The sequence below is a fragment of the Lepidochelys olivacea genome, assembly GCF_965140295.1.
Source record: "Lepidochelys olivacea isolate rLepOli2 genome assembly, chromosome: 4".
Taxonomy (NCBI): Eukaryota; Metazoa; Chordata; order Testudines; family Cheloniidae; genus Lepidochelys; species Lepidochelys olivacea.
This window is the reverse complement of record NC_140414.1, coordinates 25,118,124-25,142,893: the sequence shown is the minus strand read 5'-3', so window position 1 is coordinate 25,142,893 and position 24,770 is coordinate 25,118,124. Positions and strand designations below refer to the sequence as shown.

Here is a 24,770-nt window from a genome sequence, read left to right as displayed (position 1 = left end):
AATGTGTATAAAAGATCCACAGGACAGGCCTTAATGTCACCAACTGATGTTGTGAAAGTTTGTACCAGACTTAATTCTTGCAAAAACACAGGGGTTCAAATGTGAATATTTGCAACATGAAAACAAGCTGGTTTGCACAAAGCTAGCACCTTTCTCTCTAAAGTGCAAAACAGATTGTGGGTGATAAGAAGATTTTAAAAAATGGTAGATGCTTAAACATATGGAAAAATTAGCTGAAAATATGTAGATTTTGAGTTATTTTACCTCTTTACTGGTAAAATTTGTCAATCAAATGCTCTAGCATTGGATTTCTGATTCATCAAGAAAGGTAATCAAGACTGGGTCTTTGGGCACTTCCATTATATAATATTTACTACTTAAACTCTACTCTGAAAAGTGACAGTAAAAGTGGCATTGTAGTATTACAGCAGGCCCTATGAAATGTTGTTGCTGACAAAGGATTGCCCAAGGTGTAAATAAGTGGAACAATGTGGCCAAGTAGATAGAGTGCTTGGCTGGGATGAACGAGAGCTGGGTTCTATTCCTTGCTGTGCTCTATGTGGCCTCAGACAGACCTGTTGAGTAAGAAGTTGCCATTTTTTACAGTCAGTTTTCAGAATAGAGCTACACTTTAAGGAAGTCATGTGTGCTACAGTGTCTAAGGCAAAGTCAATGCACTACAAAGGAAATTTCAATTTCCTCTGCAGCAGCATGTTCAGCAGAGCAGTTATTTTAAGTTACTATAGTGGAAGAAAAGTTGTGTCTACACACAAACAGGCAAAAGTTATTTTTGACATCAGACCACCCAAAATGTACTGCTGATGAATCTAAAGAAGTTCCTTCTTCCTGTTTTAAAGTTGTTTATGATTTTCCTTTAACTCACCCTCCATGATGGTCAGAGGATCTTCCACTTTTGGGCGCAGGATGTTGGGACCAAATACAGTAGCCAGGTTTTGCACGCTCATTTTGTTTACACCCGCATAGGACTGGACTTCATCCAGGAATCTGTGAAATAGAGGGGGTAAAGTGAGCACCAAGATCACAAAAGGGAAAGGTGGATGATGATCTCTTACTGTATTTTTTGTATGGCATTTCCTAGTTGTTTTTTAAAGGTCACCACTCTTTTTTAAAGGTCAGCACTGTTGTAGGCTTGGAAAAACAGGGCAGTAGTTGTGATGCTCCCTAGGGTACCCAGGGCTCTGAGGCACGTCAGAGCGGGAGGGCTCTGAGTTACTACAGAGAATTCTTTCCCAAGTATCTGCCCGGTGGGTCTTTCCCCCTTGCTCAGGGTCTAGCTGATCACCATATTTGGCATCAGGAAGGAATTTTCCCCACAGGACAGACTGACTGAGACCCTGGGCGTGTTTCGCCTTCCTCTGCAGCATGGGGCATAGGTCACTTGCAGGTTTTAATGGTGAATGCTCTGTAACTTGAAGTCTTTAAACCATGATTTGAGGACTTCAGTAACTCAGACACAGGTTAGGGGTCTCTTTCAGGAGTGGGTGAGGTTCTGTGGATTGCAATGTGCAGGGGGTCAGACTAGATGATCACAATGGTCCCTTCTAAGCTTAACGTCTATGAGAGAGCCTTGTTTCTGCCTGGAATCTGCTCGACACCCCTGGATACTGGCAACACAAGCACTCCCCTCCAGACCTCACTTTACAGGTTAGCGATAGGCATACACTAACCCCTGAGTCCTCCAAGCATCCATCAGCAGCATCTAGCCCCTGCTCCATGGGATACTCACTGAATCACCAGGCCCACTGTTTCCAAAGGAATACTACATGCCAGCTTACTAGTTTGCCTTAAAACACAGCTCCACTTAACACACAGCACTCAGATACGTTTACAGAGAAAGCAAATATAAGTTTATTTAACAAAGAACAGAGATTCCTATGATAGCAAGCAAAATGCTGGAAAAATGCATTATATATATATATATATATATATATAAAAAATCATAACATGCTTTCTCCATGGCCTAAATTTAACTAACAAGATTTCCTCCTGTCTAAAGAAAGTTTTATTTCACCCAAAGTTCTTCCCAGCATTTTCAGCCAAGTCTGGCTGGGATCCATTTTTCATGAAGCAAACCCTCTGTCAGTTTACTTCCTCGGTGAAGGATGCCAGGGGGTCTTTTTTCACCTAACATATACCAGAAAGACCTTTGATCTTCACTGAAAAGAGTGTCTTCCCTCATCTCCAGCTGTTTACCTTTTCCTTTTAATTTTCTTTTGAAGTCCCTGCAAGGTCTTCCTTAAACATATGACTTAATATGCTAACAGACTGTGGTTGTAAGACACATGCTATACAAAGATTAGTTTGGGAGAGAAGGGTCTCTTGCCTCCTGTCTAGAGAATTGTCTCGAGGCATGCTATCAACGTGTGCCCTGCCTTTAACTACAAGAACATTTTTCCTTTCTATCCATGCACACCCCTTCTGAGATGTTATGCACCACACATCTCACAATGATTATGCCAGTGCGACACAGGCTTTCATTAGAGTCCATTCATGTCATCCCACAGATACCAGATGCAAGGGATACCTGCAGCCCTTATGTATCCCTGTACCCTCTGCCAGTTGATTGAAAGAGGTCCCTGGGTTTATTTTCTAATGTACCCAAGTTTTCTAGAGCATAATGCTCCTTAGAGCTAGCAGAGTTGAGCTCTTATCCAGTGTACCTTGTAAGTTTTCCAGGGAAGGAAGCTTTTGCATATCTTACTGTAACAAGACATACAGGCCCTTTAACCAAGGAAGTGCTGTCCTGTGACTTTTCAAACCCAAACCAAGGCTATTTTGGGGGTTGTCATTTCTAGAATGATTGTGGGGGAAAAATTCTGAAAACCTGCTGTCGCAGTTAGGCCTCCCATTCTCCACAGCTTACTGGCTGCTACCCCAAGTGAATTGAAAATGGGAAATTATTTCTTTCTTATCCTCCCCATAGAACCCCGATATTTTCTCATAATGTTATATGAAAAGCTTTAAAGCTTAATTGATAAATACATTCTTGATATAACATTCAGTGTCTTACCAAAATCCATAGATACTGTGATGCTGGCAGCCCAGGTGCCAGCTCATGAAAAGGTCCCCGTGTCTGAACTGGACACTAACATATACATGGCTGGAATGTATCTGTCTCACTTGTGGGTTAATATTAATAAAATAGGTATTAGAAATGTTAAGACTCTATTGAATGCTTATGAATTACTGCATGCATTAATCTTACTTGTAATATATGTGTTCCATATTGTAACATAATATTTGAGTGGGTAATATTTGAGAAATTGTTATGCATCTCCCAAAAGAGGAGACCCAACCCTAACCTATCTGGTAATGATGTATCTTACAACTGGAAACTCCCACACCTGGATTGAGAAACCATCAAGAAATGGACTAAAGTCTCTTATTACTGTGCTCTCCTCCCTGTGAAGATGAATCATGCAAGGGACTCTTCCCATCAGCTGAGTTTGCAGCTCAGAGCACATGGCAGAAGGAGGATAAAGACCCCAAACCAAAGAAGCTAAGGAACTCCATGCTGCTTGGATTCTGGGGGAGGGGAACCAACTTGCTTCTATGCATAAGCAAGAGATCCCCAGCTGCTTAGCCTAGGTTAGCCCTAAAAAGACAAATTAGAGCTTACTGATTATAGAAGCCTGTATTACCTTTTGAAACCTAAGACAATAACTCATTCATATGTCTATATTTGCTTGCTTTAACCTTGCAAATAACTCTTTATTTTCCTTTTCCTATTTAATAAATTGTCATATAGTTTACTATAGGATTGGTTATAGGCATTGTCTTTGGTGTGAGACCTAAAGCACAACAGACCTGGGGTAACTGACTGGTCTTTCGGAATTAGCCATAACACCAGGAATCACAGCAATATTCAGGTTACTCCTATCTATCCAAGAGATATATTCACCTGGGTAGCAAGAGAAACCTGAATACCCAAAAGGACTGTCTGTGACTCCATGTTAAGGCTGTTGAAGTGCCTGAGGAATTTGCGCTGAGTTGGTGAAATCTAAGTTAGGAATTTACAACCAGTTTGGGGTTTGTGTCCTCGTGTGTAACAGTCTGCCTGAGGTTAGTACTCACGATCTTGCAACACCATTGGGAGCGTCACAGATATTAACATGCAGCAAACTACATCAAAACATTACCTGTTATGAGGCCGTGTTTTATCTCACATCCCCATGCACACATACCACCTTATCCTTCTGGTGTTTTGACCTTTTTAACCCAGGACTCCCATAAGCTGTTGAATCACCAAGGCCAACAGAAGCTGCTCTCCAGGTAAGTGACCTGCAAATATAGCCCTGCTTCCCCTTACAGAAGTAGGTAGAAGGTGATATTCCTTTTTCCAGCTATATTTCCTTGCCTTTCATGCTGGGTGTGGGCTGTTCATTAATCCTACTCCCAGCTGTACGACTATAATTAGTAAGTTAGTAATTAGTAATACAATAAACAAACCTCTGATTGTGTTAGGTTAAATGTACCAGTACTCTGACTCTCTTTGTTAAACTTCTCTTGAGATATATTCACCCAGACAGACAGCAATGTCTTCTAGGGCATAGAAATAAATACCTGTTTGATAATCTTTCAGGAGCACTTACCTACAGATATATTTCAGCAGATTGTAATTGACGGGTGGCAGACTCTTTACTTGTTTCACTAATTCCTTCACCCCCTGTGCAAACAAATAAAGCAATAACAACAACATTGTTGAGATTTTGGTATGAAATAAATAGAAGATACTTATGGAAATGGAGTAAAACAACTCTTTTGTTAAAAATATCCAGATAAACTATGATCACTAGTGTCAAAAATATAAAGGGAAGAGTAACCACCTTTCTGTATACAGTGCTATAAAATCCCTCCTGGCCAGAGGCAAAATCCTTTCACCTGTAAAGGGTTAAGAAGCTAAGGTAACCCCACTGGCACCTGACCCAAAATGGCCAAAGAGGGGACAAGATTCTTTCAAATCTGGAGGGGGGGGGGGACAAAGGGTTTGGGCTGTCTGTGTGATGCTTTTGCCGGGAACAGATCAGGAACGCAGCCTTACAACTCCTGTAAAGTTAGTAAGTAATCTAGCTAGAAAATGCTTTAGGTTTTCTTTTGTTTAATGGCTTGTAAAATAAGCTGTGTTGGAGGGAATGTATATTCCCGTTTTTGTGTGTTTTTGTAACTTAAGATTTTGCCTGGAGGGATTCTCTATGTTTTGAATCTGATTATCCTGTAAGGTATTTACCATCCTGATTTTACAGAGGTGATTCTTACACCTTTTCTTTAATTAAAATTCTTCTTTTAAGAACCTGATTGCTTTTTCATTGTTCTTAAGATCCAAGGGTTTGGGTCTGTGATCACCTGTACCAATTGGTGAGGATTATTATCAAGCCTTCCCCAGGAAAGGGGGTTTAGGGCTTGGGGGAAGATGTCCCCCAGTGGTCTCCTTTCCTGTTCTTTGTTTAAAACGCTTGGTGGTGGCAGCATACTGTTCAAGGACAAGGCAAAGTTTTTAACGTAAGCTGGTAAGCATAATCTTAGGGGTTTTTTATGCAGGTCCCCACATCTGTACCCTAGAGTTCAGAGTGGGGAAGGAACCTTGACAACTAGCCTGTAGTATCCATTTCATTTGGACAAAGCAACATTTTGGCTAGCTCCCAAGGACTGCACTAGCATTAGACAAGCAGAAGATTCTTTCAGTCTGTCCTCTCACTAGGGTTCAGAAGAGCTGAACAATGTGAACTTGGTTTCTGTGTCCATTGGAAATAGCCTCTGGCTAAGCTCCTGCCACCAGTGCATTTGGATGCTGTTTTAATTCAGCCTTTGGTGCTTTGCCAGCCACTGTAGGGTGTTTGATTTCAGTGGGTCAGCAAAACAAGTGCAACTCAGGATGGGAAGATCATGATACTGCAAATGTTTGCTGGGCAAATGCTCAAAAGGAAATAAGACAAACAGCTATCTAGATGAATAGCGGCATCGTTTGTAACTTGCACTGTAGAAGAGTCCAACATAGAAGACTAAAAAACTAGTCAAAAGATCTAACAATCAGATGGCTAAGCCAGCATTACAACAGGATAAAAAAGTCTTATAGTCTCTAGCATTGGGCACTCACATTGCCAGTATCACATGGCAAGAACTGGCTCTAGGTTCACACAGTCACTGAAGTCTCGTTTTCAAATACATTTAATAAAAAGTTTCATGTGATGTTCTCAGAGAAACTATACAAACATAGGTTTCAGAGTAGCAGCCGTGTTAGTCTGTATTCGCAAAAAGAAAAGGAAACATACAAACATAGCTACTATAAAATGGACACATTTAATTAAAGAATGGAACACAGAGCAGCTATTAGCAGTGTGATGACAAGTTGAATAGAGGTTTCAAGTGGGATTCCGCTGCAGTTGGTACTGAGTTCAGTACGATCAATTAGACAGATAGACAGACTAAACAAAAGTAAACAGCAGTGCTTATCCAAACCTCTAGGTGCCCCTGCCATAAATTACATGCACAAAAACATTGAACAGCCAGCAGAACACACAGCTCCCCTCAAACTCTTCTAGACCTAATACAAAATGCTCCTCCACACATCTAATCCCCAACCCTCCATCTGATCCTTATTGATTTAGTGGATGGGGATGGAAAGAATCAATTCTGGCTGGTGACTCAGAACAGGGAGGATGTCAACCACTTTGTAGGAGGGATTAAAATGTAGAATGGTTTTGGAAAATTAGAGGGATGGGCTGAAATTAATAGAACAAAACTATTAATGATCACTCTGAGAAAAAAGACTGAGAGATAACATCATATACTAACTGCCAACGAGTACATAGAGGGGTGTAAAAAGGAGGCTTCAACACAGCAAGATATATTGGCCTTAAATTACTGTAGGGAAAATATAATCGGTCAAATCCTTCATTCTGTTACACAAGTTTCACACCAGTAGAACAGAGTTGGAAATCTGTCTCTATATCTTTAAGACGCATTAGACAATGGGGCATGTTTCCAAGATAAATGCTAGAGTAACTGATGTCAGAGTTAATCAAGACCAACTTGCCAAATATCTCTGAGTGATGCTTTAATGACAATGGACTCAAGGCGAAAATTTTAGAGCCTAAATCCCATGGACTCTGACTTATGACAATTTTATCCCCAGTTAATTCCCACTTAAATCAATAGTTTGCTGTTGACTGAAACAGGAATTGGGTAGGACTAATAAGAGCAGTCCTGTTACAATGGAGGATGACAGCCTAGATGACCCAAAATAAGTCTCTTTCATACAAGATAGAACTCTTCTATCCCAATGCAGAAACTTCCAACCATAATTCAATGGTATGCAGTTTATATAGGTAGAGAAGTTTCTTTTATTCCCATATGCCTATTTAGATTGCTATGTGAACCACAGATTTCATTTAAAGATAACCTACAAAGAAAATCGTTCACAGAGAGTAGTTATCAGTGGTTCATAGTCGAACTGGAAAAGCATATTGAGTGGAGTCCCACAGGGATTGGTTCTGGGTTGGGTTCCATTCAAGATCTTCATCGATGATTTAGATAATGGCATAGAGAATACACTTATAAAGTTTGCGGATGATACCAAGCTGCAAGGGGTTGGAAGTGCTTTGAAGGATAGAATTAAAATTCAAAATGATCTGGACAAACTGGAGAAGTGGTCTGAAGTAAACAGGTTGAAATTCAATAAGGACAAATGCAAAGAACTCCACTTAGGAAGGAACAATCAACTGCACATACATACAAAATGGGAAATGACTGCCCAGGAAGGAGTACTGCAGAAAGGGATTTGGGGAGTTGTAGTGGATCGCAAACTAAATATGAGTCAACAATGCTGATACTGTTCAAAAAAAAGCAAATATAATTCTGGGATGTATTAGCAGGAGCGTTGTAAGCAAGACTAGAGAAGTAATTATTCTGTTCTACTCCACGCTGATTAGGCCTCAACTGGAATATTGTGTCTAGGTCTGGGCACCACATTTCAGGAAAGATGTGGAAAAATTGGAGAAAGTCCAGAGGAAAGCAACAAAAATTATTAGAGGTCTAGAAAATGTGACCAATAAGGAAAGACTGAAAAAAAAATGGGTTTGTTTACTCTGGAGAAGAGAAGGCGTGTGGGGGGGGGGCAGCTTTCAAGTACATAAAAAGTTGTTTCAAGGAGGATGGTGAAAAATGGTTCTTGTTAACCTCTGGTGATAGGACAAGAAAGCAATGGGCTTAAATTGTAGCTAGGGCGGTTTAGGTTGGATGTTAGAAAAAAATTCCTAATTGTCAGGGTAGTTAAACACTGGAACAAATTGGGAGGTTGTGGAATCTCGGTCATTGGAGGTTTTTAAGAACAGGTTAGACAAACACCTGTCAGGAATTGTCTAGTTATTATGTAGTCATTCCTTGAGTGCAGGGGACTGGACTAGCTGACCTCTCAAGGTCCCTTCCAGTCCTACACTTCTACATCATTAGAAAGACATCCTGATATGGTTCAAAGATGTGCATCTAGCTGTGAAGAGTGAAAGCTGATGCAAAAACTAGAGAACCTTTGCCAAAACCAAAGTAGACTACAAAACACCACTATCTATATAAATCCCAATCAAAGCAGAAAACTCACCGTTTCCTCTTCCTTGCTGAGCAATTTGGCGCAGGAAAGAAAATCCTCATATTTTGCATAGGGGATAACAGGTTCTGGGAGTTCTCTTAGATACAGTTTGAGAAGCGATGCCACCGTGTGCACATCCGTACTGCTGTGGGGATGGAATGCAAACGATTACTGCTGGGGATCTGGGAAATGCTATACACAGCTGATGATCTCTAGTCTACTGTTTAACTTTTTCAATACTGAATCATCAGTTTGTTAGCCTTACATATAGCTCCAGTGTCTGGTTTTAGCTTGCTTTGTACTGCTGAGGATTTGTAAAAATACCTGTAACAAAGGCTCTCATAATTCTGATGATATATTATTTTTAAACAATTATTTACCCTACAAAATAAACATTGCAATATTCACAACATAGGTGCTAGGAACATCATGCCTTTAATATAGGTTACAAACATCCCACATGAGGAATGCAAATACCACCTACCCACCTGACAGATTTAATTTGTACTTGACCAGAAATTAGGCAAAATATTTCAATACATGGAATTATATTCTCATAACAATCAACAATTTGGCTCAGATTCTTGACACCTGCCTCTAACGTAGCTGAGTTCCAAATATCTGTGCCCTGCATGGTATCAATTTTTTATCAACATGTTGTGCACAAACCAATTTATTCCACGTGTTTAATGAAAGCTCCCTCTTATCTGAATCGTAGTTAAATCCCCAGGTGTGCATCACTTTCCCAGTAGTTCCCCTGAATAATTAATACTGTGCATTTTAATAGCACCTTTCCACAGAGGATCTTGACGTGTTTTGCATACACTAATGATTTAAGCCCTCCTCACCCTTGTGAACTGGTATTATCTCCATTTTCTGAAAGATAAACTGAGGCAGAGAGAGAAAGTGACTCAAGATCACAGAGTGACTCAGCACATTGTCAAGAATAGCTTTCCAGGGCTTAATTCAGAAGTGAGTCTAAGAGTTTGTGTGTAACACACATGCTAAAATCCCTCTTATACAAACAGATTCATTTAGACTTAGATGCACACTTACTTAGTTACAACCCCCTTATGCATCACCTCAGAAGTTAGCCCACTCCGACTACTGGAGTTTAAGCAAGTCTAAGCTAGTGTACAACACACACCAAGAGACAGAAGAGTAATAAGAAAATCAACAGGAAGGACATTCTACAGTAGGACATTCCCTACTTAATCTTACACATTCTCATACCTTTTTATGGCTCTCTGGTGTATAAAGTTACATCCATGAAGGATACATCTACACTGAAGTCAGAGGTGTGATTGCAGCACGTGTGGACATTCCCAAGCAAGCTTTGATCTAGCTAGCATGAGTACCGGTTCAGTGAAGCTCCGGCTTCATGGGTTGGCCACCCCAGTACATACCCAGGGTCCCAGACTGCCACAGTTTAACTGCCATTTTTACTAGAGCTAGCTTGGGTATGTCTACACATGCTGAAGTTACACACATCATCTGATGGCAAACATACCCTTAGACTCATTTGTGCATCAGTAACTGGGTGTAAGCAGATCAAAGGGATTCCAGCTGATTACAAGCAAGTCTAACATACATCAGTTTTAACATCAGCTCTGTAATCACCCCACCAGATCTCCTTTTGAATCCTCGTTTATCAAAATGTTTTAAATGGCATCAATGTTTCAGATAAAGAGGGTTGTACTAGAATCTGAAATTCTCCTCAACCACTGTTAATCTTATGAAAGACTTGGGAATCTGATTTCAAATTATCCCCATGTCATTCAGGATAGAAAGAAAACTGCAGAAATTTTCTGTAACACAGAACAGGTTCAGTATATACTGCCCCTTTTCATCTAGATGTGTTCATGTTTTATGAGAAAATAATATAATTTTAAAATTAACAATGTCATAAAGAGAACAACTATCTAGTATGATGCTGTCACAGTTCAAGGTGACTGCGCCTGTATTCCCCCTCTGTAGTGGATTCCTCAGCCATCACTTCTCTCAGGTAGAAATCCACCTCTCTCTCCCGCTTGATTTTTGTTTCCAGGCTGCATAGTTCTCTGCCTACCCTAGAATTCCCCCAGCAAGCCAGACTGTCTGAGCAGGCCAGCATCCACGCTTTGCTTTCTCTTTCAGCGCTACAAACAATAATATTTGCCACCCGTTATGACTTATCACACAGTTCTTTATAAGCAAGCATATTTGTTCTCAAGGTGAAAGCATTACAGAAAAAAACATATTTAAAACAATAAAAGAGCCTAAGTGGCATGATGATAAGCACGTAGATCATCCCAACTCCATCTACGGCTATGATAGGAGTCAATCCTTCAAACCCCACAGAGGGGTTTTTCTGTGGTTTAAAGTTCATAACAGCCTTAGTTCAGAACTCGCACACCCATGAACAGTTCAATCTTTCCTTTATACAGTTTGGGCCTTGGATCTTGGCCTCACATAACTGGTGATCAGCAGACAAAGGCCCACTCCTCAGACCGTAACTTCAAAAGGCTGAGTTTTTGCATAACCAGAGATAGGGAGTTAGCATTGGCCTCCCCCTCGATATTTCCCAGGAAATTCATTTCACACATATTGTCCCAAAAGACCATTCTTGTCTGCCACATTGTTTAATATAGTCTTTTGATCATCCAGGCCCATAATAATACATAACGTTTGCATTTAATACAATGGAATTCAAAGGTACTTAAACTTAACACAACAAAGTTTTTCAAGGATATTGAAGAAATTGCCATATCTGTCACAGAAGCACTTACACTTTGCTAGAGGTATTTAAACCAGTGACTTTGGAAGGTCCTCTGTTAAGCTAGCAACAGCTTTTACTTAGCTATATCTTAAGAAGAACACTTGCAACAACCCTAGGTTCACTGAGATTACGCGTGTATAAGAGATATAACATGGGGGGGGGCATTCAGCTGTCTCCACATTTGTGAGGCCCAGGCTTCATGTACCTACACAACCAAACCTCTACCAAAGGAGCCAAATGAGCACAAAGGCTGTAGAGGTGGTGGTGGTGACAGGGGTGATATATTTTATATAAAATATATTTTATATTAGAGCAGTTTGATGAACTTAATGTTCCTTTTGTGGGAAATTTTGACATTTTAAAATTAATTTCCATTCAGAATTAGAACCAGAAGTCGAAATACTGAAATTTTTCACAAAATGAAAAATTGAAAAAATGTCCGAACTGGAAATGTCAAAATGGAAAACTGACTTTTTTGATAAAAATGAAATTATTCAACATCTCAAAATGATTTTTTTGTTTCATATTGAATTTTAGAGACTAAAATATTCATTTCACAACACTGATTCCAAACACATGTTTTAATTTCAGTTTACCTGTGTGGAAAATCAAAACTGTTAGAATCAAAATTTTCCAACTGAAAAATCTTGATGTCAACAAAACCACATTTTCCAACAGGAAAAATTTTCAGTCAAAAAATTTCAACCAGCTCGAGCCAAAACTCTGAATCAGTACTCCTTTGGGCTTCTGAGGCAGGGTCAGATTCAAATCCCTGAACCTGTCCCCACTATGGTTTTAGTTCTTGTTTGGATCCAATGCCAGGAAGATTATTTTCTTTCATTTCTTCATTTGGATGTGTCTGAAACACATGAGAACAGTTTTACACATGAGATTTCGGTCCAGGATGGTGAATCTCACAGATATTGACAAGCTTCTGCCATACTAGTCCAAAATATTGTGTTACTTGTGTACTATCATATGAATATATGTTCATTCACTATTTTTGATTTGGACTCTTACTCAGATTCCGAAACCTCTGCCTATGTGCAGTACAGATCAGATATGAAGAGCAGCTACTCCTCACATCTCTGTTTGCCAGTACAGACAGTACAATTCAGGTGCCCTTGCTTCATACCCTGAAGCTCCAGACTCAGAGCAGTGCAGTTTATCCTCTCTTTTTAAAATGCATGCAATAGTACACTCAAGGAGTTCTCACTGGTTGGCCTCACAATAGAGGTAAAAAGGTAAGCCTTAGCGAGGAAATTAAGGAAGTTTTACAAGCTAGCTTGCATGCAAGGTACACAAGAAGCAAATTGGTAGGAGATGATTTCTGTTTGCCTATTGCACCAAGCTAAGGAGGAACAGGGAAAGCTAATTAAGGAGCAGAGCTCTGTTGACAGCCCTATTATTGGAGCTGTCAGTTGTCTGGTGAAAGGGAGCAGGCACCCTGAACTGATTGCATAAGTATCCCCTCACTGGATTGAGCCTCAAGACCAAAAGTTGTCATCTTGTGATCTCTCCTAAATACCTTTTATTGAACAAGGACACCCCACAGTTGTGGCTTGGGAATTTAAACAGTCTGAAAGAGCCTATATGGCATCCAAAATTGACAAACCTTCCAGAAATAAAATAAGATCTAAAACAAACAAACAACAAAAGAATTAGCAAGAGCTGGCAGTTTTCACCAGGTGAGAAGGTTAAACAATGCACTGCCCAGCTTTCGCTTCCTGCCAGTGCCAGTACGGTGGAAAAAGCTTGCAGTATTTTATAAAGATTTGTACAGTTCTTGATATGAAGCAAAATACTTGAAGGCAAAGTATCTGGAAAGAAAGACAGACAGAAGGAATAAAAAAAAAAAAGAAAGAAAAAAAAAAGGCTACCTGTGTCCAGAGTCGCCCACATGGAGAGGTTTGTAATACACTGATATCAGTGAGCCAATGAATGTGATAAAATAAGGCTTGTATTTCCAAGGTAAACTACAAAAGGCTATTTAAACATGTTAGTTTGGTTTTATCTCATTTCATTTTACTAAAACTCCAGTATACTACTTGCTTATTGCTACTAGATATAGATCTCTAAGAATGCAATTTCTGGATTGGGGTTTGGACCCTACATTTGAACCATGCAGTTTATGCCTAATTCTAGGCTGAGGTAATGCATATATCAATTTGGTTCTCGTGTACCAGGAGCATGGCATGTGCCAACTACTGTTGCATGATCAGTGTACCATCACTAGATGGTGCAATTGCTAAGAAAGATTATCCTACGTTTTGAAAATGTACAAATGCAAAGGATTTCTTTCAGCTGTGCTGGAACAATGCCTGAATGCTATATTGAAAGCCTCAGTGTATCCATAACTATAACACTTATCAAGTTACCATGTATAGTTTAATAACTATATATTTGTGAGACTGTTTAAAACAAACTCTTTTCTTATATTCAGCAACAACACTAAACTTTCTATTTTTTGAGGCAAAATACTAATGGATCTGAAAAATAAGTAGAATAATGGGATTAAAAGTAAGAGTATTGTATAATCTAAGAGTATTTACATCTTGCAATCTAGTACTAAATTTTCTTCCTTTTATTTTAAAAGTAGAGATGCACTTGGACTGCAAAATTAGGATGCAGATTTTAAACCCTGCACAGTTTGGGGTGTTCCAATCCAAGATTGTGGCTCTACTGATTTCAGAGTCAGAAGACAACTGTGTACATGAGGCACAATTTTCCAAGCAGTCCCACATTTCGGGAGTGTTCAACTCTGCTTCTTAGTTTTCTTGCGGTGTAGTTCCCACACCATTGAGATCTGCATTCCATTTAGCCAATTATCTTTATACAGCTATGTGGTTGCTCATAATGCCCACATCACCTTAGTATGAGAGGATCTAACAATCATCAATAAACTTTATCTTTACAACAGCCCTATGAAGTGGGGAAGGGCTATCCCCATTTTTCAGAGGGGGAACTGAGGCACACGATTAAGTGACTTGCCTAAGTTCACACAGGAAGTCTGTAGCTGAGCTAGGAACAGATCTCTTGCTGAAGAAGTCCTCTAATTCAATCACAAGTTATTGGTCCTGATACAAGCGTTATGGCCTGTTATGCAGGAAATCAAACCAGATCATCATAATGTTCCCTTCCGGCATTAAAACCTATGCATGCATGAACTCAGACGAGTGCCCTAACCATCAGACTATAGAGTATTCTGGGATGGGTGGGCGTGTCTCAGACTCTCCTGTTGAAACTGTTCCACTTTGCATAAATAATTAGATATTTATTAGAGCAGGGACTGGAACCCAGGTGACCCACCTGCTCCCAAGTGGGTTCCCTAAGTACCAAACCGTAGCGTCGCTCTCTCTCTGGATCAGTGACTATTCAAGTCTTATATACAAAGTAGGACAGCTTTGACAGGAGAGATGGGGAACTGATCCCTGAGCTGGTGGCTCACATAAGCCACTGACACCTGTACACTCTGGGGAGAAGTGCAGTAACACAGCCAGTATAAATCCCCTATAGCCACAGTATATTGAGAGCTAGCTGGTTGGGCTGACTAGCACACAATTTAATTTTACAGTACAAGTTCTGTGGAATTTCTAATTTCTTTGCCTCTCCGAGTAATCACTGTTTCCCCAAAACATATACCTATATGCCCACTAGTGGACACACAAGTACGCACGTTAACACGTATATTAATTGCCAAAAGTTTGCTTCCACCCATCTCAATATAAAGGCATTATTTGTGCAAACACAACAAATCCCTTCCTTGCAATTAGACTGTACAGATTTAATGTTCTTTTTATCCGATGTCTGTGTCATTAGCATCCCTGATGGTGGTGCTGTTTTGACAGCACTTTTCTTTGTGTTATCACAGACATTGTGGAAGTGGTTGTCAGACCAATTACACAGCCTGGGGATTCTCACCCTTTCCTCCATAAACAATAATTTATTGAAGCACAGCAAGTCACCATAAATGCATGCATAACCCTCACACTCGCAGACAAACACATGGTGCCTTTATGGAGCTTGAGTCAGCACTTCAGAAAGCAAAGTCAACCAGCTGCTAACGAACTTCCAGTGGGGAAAAATAACGGTGCAAGGTCACATCAGAGAAAAATAAGTATTATGTCCAGGGGCTCTATGGACACGGATAATAGTGCGTAAAATTACAAATAGTAAGGAGCTGTGAATTATGGGTCTGGAATTCCACAGAGAGGCTCTAGTAGTATCATAAACCATGAGAGCAGAGCTCAAGTGCTTTGCATAGTCATCAGAACCCCGAGGTGGAATTACTGTCCCACAACTTAAAACGTTGCTGTTTTAAATGATTATAGACAGAGTCCTGATTCTGTCTCTGCAACCCCCCCTGCCCCCGCATCAATATGCCCCCTGACTCATTTAGTAAGTTCTCCTTCTCCCCCTCTCAATGGCTCACCTACTGCTTCCATATCAAGCTGCTTTCAGCAGTGGGGGAGTGGCTTCTTTTAGGACGCCAAGCACTATCCATTCACAGAAGGCCCAAGCAAGCCATCTCGCAGAACACAGCAACCACCAACACACCCTAAATGGCTGGAGGGTGCATTAATAAGGAGCAACTAGAGGCTCTGCCTTCCACATAATGTCTGACATAGGAAACGAAGGGCTACTAGACCCTACTGGACGAGTGAGATGATAAGACCCAAGAATAATTTACTACTAAAACACTGTGGAATGAGAAGAACTGTTGAGTGGAAACTTTGTTGGAGTGCTGTAATTATACACAACTCAGTTCAAAAAGAATTACCCCAACATTAAAGTTGAGAAACCAAGTACTCAAAAGTCAGGGAGCCAAATTTTGCTCTTAGCTATGCCACTGTTAATACACAGCAAGACCACTTACTTCACTGATGGATTTGGGCCAAGAAATACGAAGTTAATATTGAATGCTCAACCATAATTCTGTTTCCTCGTCCACATGCCTTGGAGCATGGTCTCTCTCTCTCTAGCTTTACTGTATGGTATAATGTTTGCCAAATAATACAGCATATAATCTAAATAGCAGCCTGATTCTTACCTGTACCCTTACAGACGTACCTCTAGAGCCAAATCCTTCAACTTTATTTTTGTGCCTGAACAACCTGGTCCTCTGCCCTCCTACCCATCTGTTCCTAACCCCTCCCATCCCCCAATGACTCTGACTGCATTTTCAATAAAAGCCACTCTCAATTCTCACTTTTTATTAAGTGGGGGGAAAATAAACTCTGAGTCTGTTCCCTTGTTCTAGTAATTACTAGTGTGAGAAGCCTCATTCACGTCAAAGGCAATATTCATAGTAGCAAGCCTGGTGCCCACGAGTAAAGATTTGCAGGATCAGCTACTGAATTATGAGCCCATACATTTATGATGATAGCAGACAAATTTGAAGAGGCCAAAAACTGTTGCCCAAAGAGCAGCCAGGGTCATAGCAATTTAAAATTGAAAAATAAGGAGAGAGAGAGGAAATATATGGGCGGAGGTAAAAACACAATGTAAAGAAGGAAAGTAAAAGAGAGATAAGCTTTCAGAGACATGAAGAGGTAAGTAAGTTTGTGGTGCGTGCATACAGGCAGATTCTCATAATTAGCAAAGTAAAATAACTTCATCAGACTATTGGAGTTTGAGTTAGACTGACTGGTTTTTATAGGAATTTTGCAGGGCTCGTAAAAATATATAAAATCCAAGCAAGTAAAATAATAATTGTTATTATTTGTTAGTCTGGAAGGTCACAAATCTTACAAATCCTGAGCAGTGATGTCTTTAAAATGAACATTTCTGAAAGCTTTGATGTGACAACAGAAGTTATCCTTTTTTTGTAAAACTGCATTCATGGACATCTGAGAAGTCATTTATCATCTAAATGTGAAATACACAATTCCCATGTTCTTCAAAGATCACAGTTTCACAGTAACAAGTATCAAATCCCCATTTGTAAAAGTTAAGGAGCAATTATGTTTCATAATCCACTTGATTCAGGAACTCAGCTGAAGAGACTTTAAACATTCTTTTGCTGTCCGACAATTAAAACATACACTCCTCCAGCTAGACACCAATTAGCCTGATTTACTGATCCGAGCATTTGAGTTAGAAACTGGCCTCCTAATGAGTAGTTAATTGCCAAATCATGTCTATACACCAAGCTCTATTTAGATGCTATTCCCACTAGCCAGTTACAAAGGGCTGGTTTTAGAGGGGACAGGAAAGTGACAGGAACTAGATAATCCACCACTGGAGTTTCATTTGTAAAGATCAGTGAATAAAGTTTGGAACCTTGCACACTATGCTATGATTTTTCAGAAATCTAAGGCCTTCACTGTTTTGCAGAAAGCTGTTTAGCATCTCCTGAGTGAAATCTTAAACTACCACAGCCCAGGCAAGAGGAGGTTTGCTAAGGGACACTGGCTTTTTAACCAAACCAAACAAAAAAATAAACTTAGTCAACAGCAAGCAGAACAAAGCTGAAAAGAGCTAAGATGAAGGAACTGCAGGAGGAAGGTGATTTCCACTGCAAATTTATTTTAGGTACCTGGGATCTAACATCACCCACCCTAACACAAACATACACACATACTATCCCCACTCTCTCTTTTATTTTTACTTTCATTATGGGAGAAAGAGAGCCTTGAATCAATGGGCAAAGTCATAGACTTTTCTCCTGTTTTATTAAAGGTGCAGCCAACTGCAGGAGTCTTCAAAGTTCTATGCAAAGTCATTAGAAGGGTAAAGCAGCACCTTTCATGGAATATCCTGCTTTTTTAGATGAAGAAAATCTCTTACAAGTGGTTACAGTTGAAGTTTTGGTGGGGGGGAGGGGAGAGAAAATCAAACAAACCCCCTCTTCCTCAGTTAGTTCCAAATCAACATCAGGCTGGGGTTGTGGTGCAGACAGTGGTGGTGGGGGTAGAGGTGGTGTCACTTCTGGCTTTCATCGGCAGCACCGCAGCCTCCCCCCTTACCACTCTCGAAGACCTTCAGTCATGGTGGTTTTTGCACCAACAAGGGGCTGAAGGTGGCTCTCTCTGAAGCCCTTAAAATATAATTTTGAGAGTCAATCAGAAACAGTTACTCCTAACTGCTAAGAACCTCTCTGTCTTCTCTAGGGGCCAGTCCCTTAGCTCAGCAGTTCTGTCTGCAAGGGTTTATGGGAAGGCATTTTAGTTCAGTTCATGTAGATCCCTGTCCCATTAGGTGTTATTCAAAATCCAGAAACTCACAGTAAGACCTCAGTAAATTATGGGCTTGACCATGCCTCACTATGCACAGGTGTGGCAGAGGGCACAAGCAGTCTTTCCCTATCCCTGCCCTAACTTTCATGTTAGCCAGTGGCCCAGAATAATTTCAGTCCTGCACTGGGACTGACAACATACCCTTATGTGGTTCCCCCTGCTGCACCCTCAGAAGAGCTGGGAAGAAGCAGGGAGACATATACAGCACACTGTAAAGGGGTATTGCAGATGCCATCCCAGAATGTGCTGCTACATTGCTTTTGGAAGTGTCATGCCTAACTCTTTGCTGCTGGCGCACAGCCCATCTCTCCCCACTTCCATGCCCCTGGGTGGGCAGTGGCTTAAAGCCCCGCTCTAGCTCTAAAAACAATCCAGGTGACTAGAAGCTGGGTTTTTTAATTTCCTGAAAATGGAGGGGTGATTTCTCTCTATTTTGTTTCAAGACAGACAAATAGCCTGAATTCTGTCCCCAGATACATACACGAAACTCCCACCATCTTCAGCTTCATGCACACGCACACACGCAGTCTAACCTTTAGGAGCCAGAGAACTTCCCTTACTTGATAACATTGCTAACAAGGTCAAATTTTGAGTGAGAAGTAATTTATGATGTCCTTGTAACATGCTCTTGCTAAAAAAGCGAGGCTATAGGAACCACTATCAGACAGTCCAGTTCTCTATACACTAAGAATTCAACATAATATGCTTATGACCTTGATAATCTGATATGTTTTTTGTCCAGGTGGCTCCCAAAGTGCTTTTGCTTTGACAGTTCCAGTGATTAAATGCACATAAACATTCCTCATATCCAATTCCACATTTTGGATTATTTGAACAACACAATTCAACCTTCAGAGATTGCTAGCTATCACATACAGCCACTTACGGGTTATTTCCTCAGCTGATAGCAACACTGAATAGAACAGTATGAAATACTTTAACTCTTAATATATTGTGTTCTTCTCTAGAAGAAGCCACAGCTATAAAAGAAATCTATTAGGATTTTTGTTTTTTGGAGACATTTGTTGAACAGTAATATATGCTGCTCCCTCAGCATGTATCCATATGTGTACACACACACACACACACACACAAGCTACCTACTTTTAAGCTCCTCTAAAGATCTTGCACATTGATGGAAATAGCTATGAAAGTCTTCCTGCATTAATATTTATGTCTGTTTCAGTATCATTTCAAATATTTCCCTTCCTGTGAGATGTTGACTTTCATATCATCACCTAATAATCATGATGAACAGTATATGGAAAGAAATAATATAAAAAGAGAAATCCAATTTTGCTTCCTTCCAGAAAAAAGTTACGAACTGAAGAAAATCTCACGTTATTTTTTTTAATCAGAGGAAGCGTCTCCAGGCCAATTTTTACAAAATAAATAGCTGATCTTGATAGATTTTGTGCACATAATTATAAATATATTTATACAAGCATCAAGGTGTATTGGTTTAAATCAAAGCAATTTAAATGACCAATTTTAATAATGATTTAAATCAGCAAGCTGGAAACATTGATTTTAATCATGTTTTGCATTTATGCTTTTTATTTTGCTAAAGAAAGGTTGAGTCTCACTAGTTGGTAATCATTAAAACATGTTGAGTTGCAACTAAATATAGCCTTTGCACTGAATTTGGTGGGGTTTTTCGTTTGTTTGTTTTTGCTAAATAGATCAATACACTATACCTATACACATATATTTAAACAATAATATAGCTTAATTTACATTTATTCAGATTCTTAATTTTTAATATTTTATTATGTTAGAAAATGGTGAATTATGCATTTCTTATTTAGTAGATTATTTTTTTACTTGTGATTTGTGTCATGCTCTATTTGGACAGAAATTCAAATTCAATTAAAAAAGCATAAAACCAGCATTTTTAAAATTCAATTAAATATAACTACTTTAAATGTCCTGGATATATAAGAAAAAGTTTATCAAAACCTGTTTTGCATTTAAAATTAATAGATTTATTAAACAAAGGAAGTATGATCTATAGTTAGCCAACTGAACTGATTGTTTTTTGGAGTACTTGTGGCGCCTTAGAGACGAACAAATTTTTTTGAGCATAAGCTTTCATGAGCTACAGCTCACTTCATCGGCGCTGTAGCTCACGAAAGCTTATGCTCAAATAAACTGGTTAGTCTCTAAGGTGCCACAAGTCCTCCTTTTCTTTTTGCGAATACAGAATAACACGGCTGCTACTCTGAAACCTGATTCTTTTTTGTCACCATGCCCTTCAAGATTTTAAAACTAGTAAATGTCATCCTCTCTCACCAGTTTTTTAATCATAGATTGGAGGAGAAAAACTAACTTTCCTAATTTTCCAATTTCCATTGGCTTCTTAAATTTGAATGAACTTGTTATTGAATTGAAATGAAGAAAAGATTCTCTATGCATGTGCAGAAAAATCTTCTGCAGTCAGAAGCTGGTTCAGCACATCAGCAAACTCTGGTTCCAGATGCTTAGCCAGTAACTTCCACCAGTTCAATGGTTTGACTTTCTTTAAAACTTGACAGCAAACATGTGCTGCTTAATATTATTCTTGCATTTAATTTATATGACTTTAATAGATTATAAATAGTTTAGGCCTTATGTTGTTAATTTCAAATTTAATTTTAAATAGGGTTATTTTAAAAAAAACCAGTAGTTAATTTAAATTAAAATATGATTTTAATAAAAACAATCAGATTTAAACAATTTTTTAAAATCATCCATTTTTACCTCCCCTGACAAGCCTGGACTGAGGGACAATAAATTTAAAGTACTTTCAACACAACAGAATGAAGCAAAATCCAAGTGATAAGCAAAATTCACTGTCTGAAAGAGATAGTTTTTAAATAAAAGTCTAATGGAACTGTACGGAAAGTATGAGGGATATTTGAAAGTGTGTGTGTGTGTGTACACATAGAGACAGAGAGAGAAATAGGGATAATACTGTCCACATAAGGCTGCTCTGAAGTTTAATTCATTAATGTCTTTAAGGTACTTTGAGACTCTCTGAATGGTACTAATGATGTGCTAAATATTTTTATAACTAACTCTACCAACTGAGTACCAAACTGCTACCTAAGCTGAAAGTTACAGTGCTTCAAATATGTAGCTCACATTGATTTCAAGTTAGGCTTTTTATCATTTCATTTACACTGAACCATGTACTTTCTTCTGCAGTTTACCTGATGGTCTTCCCTGCTAAATCAAGGTAACAGGATGTGCACAGGAAAAAGAAAATTGCAGGGGGGAGGGGCAAGAGCTACAGGACCTTGGACAGCAAATGTCTTAAAGGATCCTTATCAGAAAAAAAATACCCATTTCTTTAAATATCCAACTTGCTCATGCTTGTAAGATATCCAAAGAGAGATTGCAACATTTTAAAACACAGTGATGCTATTTTAAAGCAGAGATTACTAATATGGTAACTATAAAATCTTGCCTTCTCCCTCCCATCCCCAAATTCTAAGGATGGTCTACTAAAATAACCAAAGAAGCTTCATGTAAGCATTAGAGCAGGGGTTGGCAACCTGCGGCATGCATGCCAAAGGCAGCACACAAGGCAATTTTTACTGGCACACTCTGCCAGCCGGGGTCCTGGCCACCGCCCCCACTCAGCGGGCTGCTGGCCTGGGTGAACGGAACGCCGGGCTGGCACCAGGCTGAGCGGGGCCAGCGGCCGGAACCCCAGATTGGCGGTGGGCCGCTCAGCTCGCCACCAATGTATTAAATTTCTCCCCATAGGAATGTGCTACTTGCAGAGCACCAGGACTGGCAGCCGTAAGTAGTACACCATATGCAGCACATTCCTACGGGGAGAAATTTAATACACTACACCTGTGTAGGGAAGGCTGTGCCTCCCCAAACAGCCCACCCCCTATCCACCCCCTCCCACTTCCCGCCCCCCCGACTGCCCCCCTTATAAACCCTGACCCATCAACCCCCCCTACCCCTTATCCCCTGACCGCCCCGTCCTGGGACCGCCCGCCCCCTAACTGCCCTCCTCAGAACCCCCCACCCATCCAACCCCCGCTGCCCCTTGTCTCCTGACCACCCCCTCCTGGGACCTCCCACCCCTATCTGCCCCCCCGGGACCCTACCCCCCATCCAAGCCCCCCTGCTTCCTGTCCTCTGACTGCCCCGACCCCTATCCACACCCCCAACCCCTGACACGCCCCCCGGGACTCCCATGCCTATCCAACCCCCCCATTTCCCGTCCCTGTTCCCCATCCCCTTACCATGCCGCTCAGAGCACCAGGAGTGGCAGCCGTAAGTAGTACACTGTAAGTAGCACATTCCTATGGGGAGCAATTTAATACACTACACCTGCCCTGCTCAGCCTGCTGACAGTCTAGAGTTTTCAAAATATGTTCTCGCACCCCTTATCAAAAATTACACTACAATTAGCTTAAAAACCTGAAAACTTTAAAAACTTTGTATATTACAGTAATCATTAAAAATGTATAATGTTAATAAATACATAGTTTTGATGAAACAAAGTAGTTATACTTATGTGCCTGTGCTTAATTTGTGTTTTCGATGATTTACCTTCTAAAATAATCTCGCATGTCTTGCACCCCCAGAAAGGGCATCTTGCACCCCCAGGGGGTGCGTGGACCCCAGGTTAAGAACCACTGCACTAAACTGATAAGATCTGCATTTTAATTTAACTTTAAATGAAGCTTCTTAAACGTTTTAAAAACCTTGTTTACTTTACATACAACAACAGTTTAGTTACATAATACAGATTTATAGAGAGAGACCTTCTCAAAATGTTAAAACGTATTACTGGCACGCAAAACCTTCAATTAGAGTGAATGAATGAAGACTCGGCTCACCACTCCTGAAGGGTTGCCGACCCCTGCATTAGAGGAACAGTCTGCCAAGTGGTGGTTTTTTAAATGTAAGCATTTAAAATATAAATATTTCACTGCCCTCTCCTTTTATTACAAAAAATGGAATTGGACTCTTTGTTTAAAGTGTATTTATATTCAGAAAAATGTCGAAGTGAAAATGGCATCTTTTTATGCAAAACATCAGCTCCTTGTGTTTCCAAGTCACAACTCCACTGACCAAAAGTAGTTCTTCCTACAATTAGAGATGCAGAACCAATACTGCTATGGAATAGTGACCTGGACTTTGTTCTGTTTCATGCACCATCAACAAAACTGTCAACCAACTCAACTGCAAAAACCTTTATTGCCGGAGATGTCTGAGAAGGAAAGAACACAGCTTGATATTTAGATCCCAGGATGGTTCTGCAATGCTGGACTTCAGATCAGTCATTAGTCATTTGCGTACTAAATACACTGAATTCAGAAGTCCACGAGAGAATAAATATGGAACCCCCCCAGAATTTCATTTTTACAGTCAATTTTCAGACAATCATTTTCCCCATGTCCCTCTTGTAGTACCGGCTCAACCAGACTAGTGGAACATGCAGTTGCCTAGAACAAAAATGTTACCTAGAGAAATAGACACAGAGTCGTGCAGGGGAAAAGGGGTATGTCCACAGCATGGTCTTCCCTTCTCCACAGCACAGGGTAATCCTGAATGCCTGCACAAGGGCAGGAGGGAGATAGGAACAGCAGGTCCCAGCCAAAATCAGAGTCCCATTATGCTAAGCACTGTCCAAACACACAGTGAGAGGCAGTCCCTGCCCTGAACAACTCTTAGTCTAACTAGAAAAGATAAAGGGTGGGAGGGAAAACAGAGAGGTGGAGAAACGTCTTACTCAAAATCACACAGTGGCACAGTCAGGAATAGAACTCAAATCTCTCAGCTCCTAGACCAGCACTGTATTCCCAAGCCCACCACACTGCCTCCCAAAGCATGGGGAAACCAACAAGCCAACAAAAACACAGACGTTTGTTTTCATACAAACATCTGAGGTAGGAGTTAACTATAAATACACAAGCCTCTGAAGAAAAACTGCAGTGCCAGAGAATTCTAGGTGACTAATGCCAATGTTTCTAACTGCTTCCATCGCGGTTACACGCCTGCTTCACAGCAGCACCACATGAAGCCTCTTCTCCATTTCATTCTCTGAAGCTGAAACAGCAAGCTTGTTCCTGCGGCTCAGTAGTGTGATACAGGTGTTGTGAGAGAAACCAGAGAGAAATATTCACGCTGCTCAGCTCACAATTCATTTGTTTGATAATAGATG

At 40.2% G+C, this 24,770-nt stretch overlaps 1 protein-coding gene across 10 annotated transcripts in view; it reads right to left on the bottom strand.

The window, feature by feature from the left end:
* The window catches only part of ARHGAP24 (Rho GTPase activating protein 24), a 352,414-nt gene that overhangs the window by 11,855 nt on the left and 315,789 nt on the right, over positions 1 to 24,770 (bottom strand). For 9 of the 10 annotated variants that reach the window (XM_084625625.1, XM_084625623.1, XM_084625622.1 and 6 more), the window contains 3 exons: positions 8,615 to 8,747; positions 4,614 to 4,687; positions 884 to 1,005 (listed from right to left, as the gene is read on the bottom strand). In XM_084625625.1, the coding sequence (XP_084481751.1) occupies positions 884 to 1,005; positions 4,614 to 4,687; positions 8,615 to 8,747 (329 nt within the window). The remainder of the gene's footprint in view (positions 1 to 883; positions 1,006 to 4,613; positions 4,688 to 8,614; positions 8,748 to 24,770) is intronic. The other variant, XM_084625624.1, reaches the window with a different exon arrangement.